At 28.2% G+C, this 10197-nt stretch overlaps 2 protein-coding genes across 2 annotated transcripts in view; one reads left to right on the top strand and one right to left on the bottom strand.

Moving 5' to 3' along the window:
* The first annotated feature begins 379 nt into the window (after window positions 1–379).
* Window positions 380–10197, top strand: part of mRpL47 (mitochondrial ribosomal protein L47) — a 14423-nt gene continuing 4605 nt past the window's right edge. The window contains exons 1-2 of the mRNA XM_018503209.1: window positions 380–389; window positions 7398–7402. The gene's annotated coding sequence lies outside the window, so the exon portion shown is untranslated. The remainder of the gene's footprint in view (window positions 390–7397; window positions 7403–10197) is intronic.
* On the bottom strand, window positions 817–9523 carry LOC108758327 (sodium channel protein Nach). The gene is made up of 7 exons (XM_018503207.1): window positions 9514–9523; window positions 7656–7798; window positions 6633–6696; window positions 5447–5621; window positions 4553–4701; window positions 1728–1863; window positions 817–1119 (listed from the first exon to the last, which is right to left on the bottom strand). Exons 2-7 carry the CDS (start codon window positions 7792–7794, stop codon window positions 817–819), a joined length of 966 nt encoding a protein of 321 aa, XP_018358709.1. The 5' UTR covers window positions 7795–7798; window positions 9514–9523.

Raw genomic sequence — 10197 nt, 5'->3', positions numbered from 1 at the left:
TATATATATATATATATATTTATATATTACAAGTAAAGCATAATAATAATCACAAATAAAGAATATTTGTAAAATTAATCTGTAAAAAAAGACAAAATTGTATAAATAAAATTAAAATTTCTTTTTTATAAAGCAAATTTTAAAAAATCAGATTGTTTTTACAACTTTAGTAATTATTTCCGTTTACACAGTCAGCCCCAAATGAGTTCTGAGTGACTTTGAAATTGACTCAAAGAGGTTTGGCGTGATTCGGTATTCGTACATACATATTAGGATTATAACTCAAAATAATAACATTGAAAAGAGAACACGTTGTTATATTCAATACATAATATGTAACATGTTGCCAACATTTTTTTGAGAAAATATATTTTATTCACTGATAGTTGCTACAACATTAGTTAATGAACATTAGTTATATAAGGTAGCCACTATGTTAAAACATTGCGATATTCTTTTATTAAAATCACACCGTTTTTCGAACACAAATTCTGCTAAATAATTCACATAATGATCTTTTACGCCAAAACGGGCTAAAACAGCATGCATATCTCACACCGTAATCGCTCAATATTGGAAACAACGTGGTACACGAGATTCATCGCATATATTTTGTTGAAATATATACCTTGTTTGTTTCAAAAATTTCAAAAAGTATATTCTACTTATGAAAATTATATAAAAATTGTTTTGTTAATAACTTTTTAATAAACAATGAGCGACGGAAAAGTCAAAGCATTTTAATTTTTTGAGGGTCAAGGTCATTAACAATCTTTGGAAGCATAAACAATTAAAAAAATTAGTAACGTGCTCTTACTAACATTCTTTCTTGCCACGACGTGGGTAAATGAACGGTCTACATCCACAGAACTTCTGTATGTCATTAATCTTACAATCGACGATACAATCACTGTAAGTATACATCGTAATATTTGAAAAAACTATTTCATCTGAAAATATGCATTTGCGTTTATTTCTGGGCAAATTTATTGTGGTCTGACTACTGCTAAAGAGCGTTGCATCCATATTCAGATTTGTTTCGTATTCAGGCAAAGCGAGTACCTCCGTGACACCACCACTGGTCATATCCGGATAATCAGTAGGATTAAACACAATCACCTAAAAACTCAATGAATGTTAATTTCACTAAATCTCTCTCTCTCTCTCTCTCTCTCTCTCTTTCTCTCTCGGGCACATGCACGTAGACCACAGTTTTTTTAATTTAATTAAATGACAGACAAGAACGTATTGAGAGAAGTAAGAGTCAGCGCGAGATTCTTTGCGCGTATATATAATAATAAAAAGGTTTAAAGTGCATTTCTGATAAAACAATATTTTAATATATAATATATACATACATATATATATATATATATACACATATATCCGTACGCGTTCTGACTTGCATACTTCAAGTCATTCTCGAGGAAAATTGAATATATTAATTCGATCCTGTGCAAGAAGTGCAAGAGTAACGAGTTACAAATTGCGATTTTTTTTCTGAACGAATGATTTTTCCAACCCGTAATAAGTAACTATGACTGTTCCAACTCTGGTATTACATTATCATCATAAGATGAACGATAAATAATTTTTCCTTGATAGCAGATTTAATTATAGCTTCGAAATGTATTGTAAATCGTTTTAAAAAATGTAGGATATAATTAAGGACAACTGGTTTGCTTTCTCAATTAATTAAAATAACCTATAATGTCGTTTTCACTTACTTTCCAACCCTGAACGGGCAATATTGAATAGAAATTGTCATCCAAAAGTGGATCCATTAAGACCGATAGACCGTGTTTCATTCCGAGAGTCTCCACTCGTTCCTGGTCTCTCGTTAGTTTAATCATACTATTCGGTCTGTTAGAGTAATAATTTTTGCCATCAATTTTTCATACAATTACGATGCTTATATTTAACAGTAGGGTGTCCCAGTTCTTTCGCAAAACTTTACCAGCATACTCTACAAGTAAAACAAAAAAAAAATGTTATATAAGCATAGGCTTATAAATACTTTATGAGCCATAGCTTTTCAAGCGTAAAGTTATATATGACAAAAATACAAAATAATAAATAAAAATTATATACTGAAAAAGTTTTGTCGAAAAAAAACTGGCACAGTTATATCTCACTTTAAGTTACAAAAGTGTAATACTATTATAGTTCAGCCACAAAAAACAGACCCACTTTTTAGTTTCTTTGCTGATCTAAATGTATAAATCAATGTATAAATCGTAACAAAAAATCATTGTGCGACTTTGTCTTTTCAACGCAACCAATAGAGTCCATTAATAATAACCGATGATACGCGATAAATAGGCGTAAGCGCATACACGAGAATTTTGGTTTATGCTGATACCAAATTGATCGCAATTGAGATAATATGCGGAAGAATCGTGCATAAATGAAGCTATACAGGGTGACCATCCGTACTCTTTTTCTCATATATGTACTCTTTTTTCTGGCGTCCGGGAGCATCCGGGCGGATTTTCAATGTGTATTCTTTTTTGTACTACTTTTGGGACTTGGGAGTCAGCGATGGGATTGAAAGATATTAAGTCATAGTGACACTGTCATACATGAAATATATTAACACATAGTACAGGATAAGCATGGAATAAGACATTAAGACCGCAAAACCAATGAGTATCCAGCATAAAATCGCGATATTGATGTACATAAGATACTGATTAGATATTAGGTTTATTCGCGTTGTTTGCACTTTTTCCACTCTGCATCTTCGCTTTCTTTTTTTTTTCGACGTCCAAGTATATATCTGATTTTAAGTTTAGAAATTTTTTACATAAAGTTGTTCTTTTCGTACTGTCTAAATAAATTAAAAAAAAGTTTAAAAGAAATACAAAATAATACAATTTCAGATCAATATCTGCTTCTATTTTATTCTCTATTCTCAGTTTTTTTTTAGTGTTCGTCGGTCTCTATGAAAAAAATGGTAGTATAGTACCTTTGTACTACTTTTCTATAATGGATGCTCTACTTCACGTGCATTGTATCTGGTCACCCTAAATGATGCAAATAAAATAGACGAGTGTTTCGAACTATTATGATTTAAAACTTTAAAATTAATCGGTTACGAGAATCTCTTAAGTTCGAAAATGAATCAAATCGAATCCACTGTTTTTCGATTCGACCCGAATTCGAACTGATTCATGCACTTCTAATTAACAAACTGTAAAACATAACTTGTACAAATGAAATGCCATTGTACCGTATACTTTTATTAAAACTGAAAATTGTAAATGTAAATCGAATTAATACACACACAAAGGATAAAACGTAACAATAAATTATTAATCATTAAAAATTAATGTATATTGCCAAGAATATATACATTGGAATATAAAAAGATGAGAAAACTTACTTATTTTATTGATTTTAAATAAGTTATTCTTTGATTAAAAATTGATTTCTATTAAATATCTGTTAAGAAAAATTTATTTCCATATTGTAATTAATATTATAATTAAAAAGTACTCATGAATTATTCTATATAAAACAACGTTTTTCTGTTTACGGTACTGAATGCATCGCGTGTACAAAAATAGATTAAGGCAAATAGCAGTATTTTTTCTGTAATATTATTGATATACTACGATCAAGAAACATACAATGCAAATTATTTAGCATTAAAGCGTGTTACGATTCAATCGATGTCAATTTAGAATTTGTCATTCTTAAATATATGTTTAGAAAATATTTAAAATAATTAATTTAAAAAAATAACAATATATTTATTGTCTTTACCGTCAAAATATAGTGATAAAATAGAATAAAATAATACAATGATAAATAAAACAATTTTATATAAATAATAAGACATTTTCGTATAAATAGTAGAACATTTTTACATGTAGCACATATAATGATAGCTTCTGAGAACAGAGGGTTCCATTTGTCTATAAAACGAAACCTACAGCTTAATTGTCTACACATAATGTTATTGCACATACGGCCGTATTTCATCTAAATAATATTTTTAAAAAAAGAAAAGGTAAACGCCAAGAGAATTAACGGATTACGTGCCGTTCGATGTCACAAATAGAGTCCAGAAGTAACAATTCTACCCCTCGCAAGGGGTCATCTTGCCTACCCATATTTCAGAGTTACGTTGTAAAACGTTATCTGCCTAATTCTTTTTAGTAGGTTTTTTTAGAAGAGGAGGGCGGGGTTGTAATGCTCTCGAACGAAACTTCTCACATAATCTCAATCGAATTTCATTTACAGGTAATTTCGTTTGATTTTCAATTATATTTTGAAGCCTCGTTCTCGAGATTACAACAATATAGTTATTTAGAGCGTAAGTAATTTTTGTTGTGTGCCAGTACGCTATGTACAATATAATTGTGTACAAATAAAACAATAGTTTTGTAAACATACAGGACTCTCCTTTTTTGAGAATACTTTCATTTACCCATTTTGGAATGTCACTGCGCTGCCTGCACGTAAGTAAACTGGTCGAATAAGTAGTTAAATTACTATGTATTGTATGCTTCGCGGGAATACATTTTGAAATACACGGGATACTCACTCATCAGGAATGTCATCGCTTTCACGCACGTAATTAAAGGTGCAACAGTATCCGTCCTGCGTCTTGCGAAACTCAAAAAGCTCTGAGCAATTTCTATTGATTCCATGCAAAATACATTTCAATAACATCGTCGAACATTGTGGCGTCAGCTGGAAAATGTATTGTAAATCTCCGACAATTTTGTATATAAGCGATAACAACGGTGGCTGACATGCAAAGTATCGTGTAAATAATATTTTGATTGCTGTTCGAAGGAAATGTTTCATTTAAAACATAAAAAAATAAACGTGATTGTCTGTATAAATGGTTTTTATTTATTAGAATCACTAGAAGCGATTGAAAATTATGGAGATAAATCTAAACAGGAAGTACTCGCGAGAGAAAGATTGGTATAGATGTAATGAGATCACGTTTTTCGAAGAAATTTGCATTTAAAATTAGACAGATTTGAATTTAATTTCTATTATTATACTAAACAATAAAAGTTATGCAATTTATATTATCAGTTATCTAATTATTACGCAATTAAAAGAAGTTTACACGTATACACTGAAAAAAAAGATTGGTTACTGCAGCAAATTAGATGGTAAAATATGGAATAACATTTTTAATTGGTTGCAGCAGCCGATTTTTGGTTGCGTTAGCCTATCTGCAATGTCGGTATAGGATTTCGATAGGTTAACGCAACCAAAAATTGACTGCTGCAGCCAATTAAAAATGTTATGCCATATTTTACCATCTAATTTGCTGCAGCAGCCAATCTTTTGTTTCAGTGTATACTATGTATGTCTATAAGAAAAGTCTAATAAAAGTGTTTTTGTAAGTATAACTCTAGTATATCACATATTTGAATTAAGATTTGAATTAAGATGTTGATTAAGTTTGCATACGTACAGTTTTCATTATTTGAGCGACATCATAAGACCCGTTGTAATAAGATGTTAAAAGTTTATCTAATTCCACATCATTACTATTATCTATGACCATCATAGAAACGTAGAGATTGCCCAGCTGCATTATCAAATTGAGAATTTCATCGACTGACCGGTCCGTGATTTTTGCATCAGAACTAATTTAAAAAAAAAACGTCGTAAATATTTCAATTAAAGTCGTCATATATGATACATATGTTTCAAGGAGATCTTTAATATATGTATATAGTAGCGAGGACAAAAAATGCACGACTTTCTTTGACCACGTAATCGATGTCCATATTGTTCAATAACATAACATATTTCATACATTTTTATAATACGTTATGGTATACTATTATATATTATACTGTGAAAAAATATTTTAAAATAATGCTTATAATATAAAGTTGAACAAACTAGTGTCTGTAATGAGAAAAGTAATATTTTCAAAGTTGATAATTAAGTTTTCACTCGGTATGATGGACAAATTACTTAACGGTACGTCATACTGATACAATGCTGTCAAAACTCGCAATAGCCTTACTAACAAATATTAATAACGTATATTTTCATAATTACTTTCTGATCGATTTAACTTTCTGTAGTGGTAAATAAAAAGAGTGTTATTAAAGTAAAATTATTAAATAAGTTTTGAAAAAAAACAGTTCTTATAGTATAATTATTTCTTTTATTATCTTTCATAAAATTAAACCTTTTAATTTAGAGTAAATTGTATTTTTTGTGAATTACAATAACATTTAAAAACAGAATCAATATCTTTACTAGAAAATAAAATATGACGAAAAATTTAAATCGAGCAATTATTTTCTCTACTATACATGACAATCTATGTCATATGACATTTACGTCTACTATACTGTATAAATGCGTAATTCGAATAACTTTGCATCATGTAATTCTATTTATTTAGTCATTAATAAATAATATTATATTTTAATTTTCATATAATAACTTTAGTAGCATATCATATATATTTAAATCATAAATGTAAGTTTGCTAAAGCATACAAGAGGGACGCGAATTCTTGTAAGGATGTCGGTCTTTAATAGTAATATTTCATCGGTATCCGTGCACACATAAATGCATGATATGTTTAATATACGTAAATGTATTTCGCGTTTATTTAATATATAAATCCAGCTCACATATTGATCGCCAGTTTTTTCGCAGATTGTAAACTAATCCTGTTAATGGAGCAGATGGCGATTCCTAAAAATTGTTGAGATATATATTTTTTATGAATGTAATAAAATAAAATAAAAAAAAAAGAAAAAATAGAAAATTACTAAAAAAGAGGAAATTATATATTTAAAAAGAGCATGAAAATCTCTTTATATTTATTAAATAAAATATTAATTGGTAAACCTTTCCATATACACAATCAGCCGCAGTTACACGTGTATTGAAATATACGGGTACACGTGTAACGTATTTATATTTTATTTCGTGTAATTATTAATGCATAATAAGATATTCGCATGTTTAAGTAGGTTTATCATTAATAATAACACGAATAAAATATGAATACACGTGTACTTGTATATTTTAATACACGTGTAATCCCCCGTATATTAAAATGTATGGATATACGTGCATTTTAAACTATGTATTTCGATACACGTGTACTCGTGTACCCGTGTATTAAAAATTTCATACGTAAAAATTTAATACGTAAAACGCATGTACTATACTAAAATTGTGTACAATTCGTAAATTGCATACAATTAATTCATAAAAATTGTTTTGTTAACCACTTTTTAATACATAACATTAATTAAGATCAAGATCAAGAACATTCGAAGGTCATTTAAGGCTGACTGTTTTATCTTTAATTGGTAATAATTAATTCTTTTAATACATTTAATTCGTTTATTTATTCTATTTCTCTATATTTTTTTGTATTTTATAACTCTGTTTCTTATTTACTTTTAATATCTATAACAAAGAAAGCTTCTTTACTTAAATATATATGTATATATCAATTTGAATATTTTCGTAATTATTACGATTGATTCCATCCATGAAAATGTTAGAAGATACATAATTCTAATTTTTAAAAAATGAACTATTTATTAATATACTATACTATCAAAATTCAAATAAATTTTTATAAATAAATTGCATGCACACATTATACAAGTTAAGGAAATATCTTAATCATGATATACCTGGAAAGAATATCTTGGTCGTTTCAATATTATTTGCATCCATGGAAGTTACTAAAGAATTTGACTCAAATTCTTGATAGGAAGTATAAACCATACTCGCCAGAACAGATATAATTATGCAATGTATAATAACCCACATAATTCTGAAAGATATATTTAATTACACAAGTGCAAAAATGACATTATTTAGTTAAAGTGGTTACATCCTATTTATTTATTTTACTTGCTTATTTTATTTATATTTTTAGAAGTTCAAAGACAACAATAGAGATAAGAGTAAAGCAAGAGTAGATTTAGTAGATTTACGTACTGTAAGCCAAGCAACATTGAGCAATAATTAATTCTTATTCATATATCACAACGTGTTCGTTACTGAATTCGCACCGCGCTATCAACATCATCATGCGTAAAGTTACATTAAATTAACTAGCAATGCCATATTACGATATAACTCCGGCATTTTCTGGAATTATATTTTTTCCGTTTTTTTTCTCCTTTTTGAAAAATATGCCGCGTTTGTCTTATCTCCTTTTCGCCGTAATATCTTTGTGTACTTTAATAATTTTGTTTAAATTGTTTATCGATCTAAACCCGAAAGTAGTTGTTAATTTATTAAATAACGATGTAATTAAATTCGAAAATTCTTTAACATAAGGAATTACTATAAGATTTTTTTTTATGATATTACGATATCATCTGTTTTTTGACCATAATTAAAAAATTTAGATTTATTAACGGAAAGATTTTTAATCCTTTTATTAATCGTGTCAAAAATAAGATCGACAGGGAAACCATTGTCTATCAACAAATTTATACATTTTTTAATATTATCCTCGTAAAAGGATAGATGGGATAATATAAAATAGCATGATCAATTAATTCTCTATTTCATCCCTTGACATGGAAAAATTATTCCCGATTTGTAATATTGTTAAACGAAATAGATAGATTTATTTTATTATATTGAGGAAGACTTCTCTGTAAGTCTCGAACCGTCTATTGTTATATTCTTTTTAATGGTATGTTAAATTAATTTTAAGATTTTAATAAAATATCTTCCCAGATAGCAAGCTACGTCATTTTGACGTCATTTTGACGTCAGCTTGCTACCAGGGTTGTTTTTGCTCGTATATTTGGTCGTTGATATTTGAATTATTTTGCTGTAAAAATGAATTTTTAGTGCAAAAATGAAAATAAGAGGATAATCTCCAGTGGCTTTGATATCCAGAATATGATCTTGAACAACATTTAAGAGATTTTAGCCGTCGGTCAGACACCTTGGGTGATACTAATGCCGGTGGTACTTTAATAACTTTCAAGCATCGTAACGGGAAAAGTACTTAAAAAATAACTTTACTACAGTATTTTGGAAAGCTCTCAACATCGACTATTAAATTCTAGAATCAAAAGTAGGATGTTTCATTTTAAAAAATCGACGTGACCTTGGCGACGCCACCTAAAGTTAAACTGATAAGATCGGTAAACAGATCTTTTCGAACTACAACTTTTACCTGAACAATTTTTTTCAATAATGCCATGTTTTAGAGATAAAAATTTGTAACACTTTATTTTAAGCACCAAATATATATTAAAATATTTAATATATAAAATCAAATTTTATATATTAAAGTATTTAATATTTAATGCAAAAGTAAAACTCATTATTAATTAAAGCAAGGGTTAAAAAAGCCATATTTATTTTAAAAAAGCCAAATCTAGCACGTCTTTTATGATATTTATATCTGTTTATTAATATAAACTTTTGCGTTTATATATCTAGAAATTCCTACATAATCCTATTTTCATTTGTGCACACACTAATCATACTGTAAACAAATGTAATTTTAATTGAGTTTACCTTTCAAACCAAGGTCTTTGAGAATCGATAAGATATTTTAAACTGTTTATACTAGAATGTCTACAATAAAATTTGAAACACTTTAATATAGTCTTCAAGCGCCATGATTTCTCCGAAATTTTTGTCATCCGTGCTTGCTTGATAAATGTATTGTTTTTAGATTTAACTTTATTTCTTTCAATCCACATAATTTATTATCCGTTTTTAAAATATATATCACAGAAATTAATTAATTCCAGGCTAGAGTAAATAATTATTTAAGATATTTTGTATTATTCACATTATAGTATGTATGCAAGTTTTCAAATTGGTCTTGAAATTAAATTATTTATATGATTAAAAAAATAATCGTAACAAAAATTATGTAATAAAAAATGTAGTAAGAATTATTTAAAAACTTTTTTTCTATTCTATATAAGGTGATAGAGTACTCTAAAAGGTTTTAAGGAGTCATTTTTCATATATAAATAAAGCTGAAAACTTGATATGACCTATACAGGGTGTTTGGCGACTACCGCATTTTTTGTCATACGTGGGTAGAACAGCCTATACTGAATCAAAAAGTCCTGTACCATTTTGAGGTGTCAGCAATAGTTAACAAGATATTAATTACTAAGAATTGCAAAATATTGGTCTTGAATAATTTTTTACTCAAATACTATCAACTTTACAGAAAAACTGCAA

Source organism: Trachymyrmex cornetzi, unplaced genomic scaffold, assembly GCF_001594075.2.
Source record: "Trachymyrmex cornetzi isolate Tcor2-1 unplaced genomic scaffold, Tcor1.1 scaffold156, whole genome shotgun sequence".
Lineage (NCBI taxonomy): Eukaryota > Metazoa > Arthropoda > Insecta > Hymenoptera > Formicidae > Trachymyrmex > Trachymyrmex cornetzi.
This window is presented reverse-complemented; position numbering and strand designations above follow the sequence as displayed.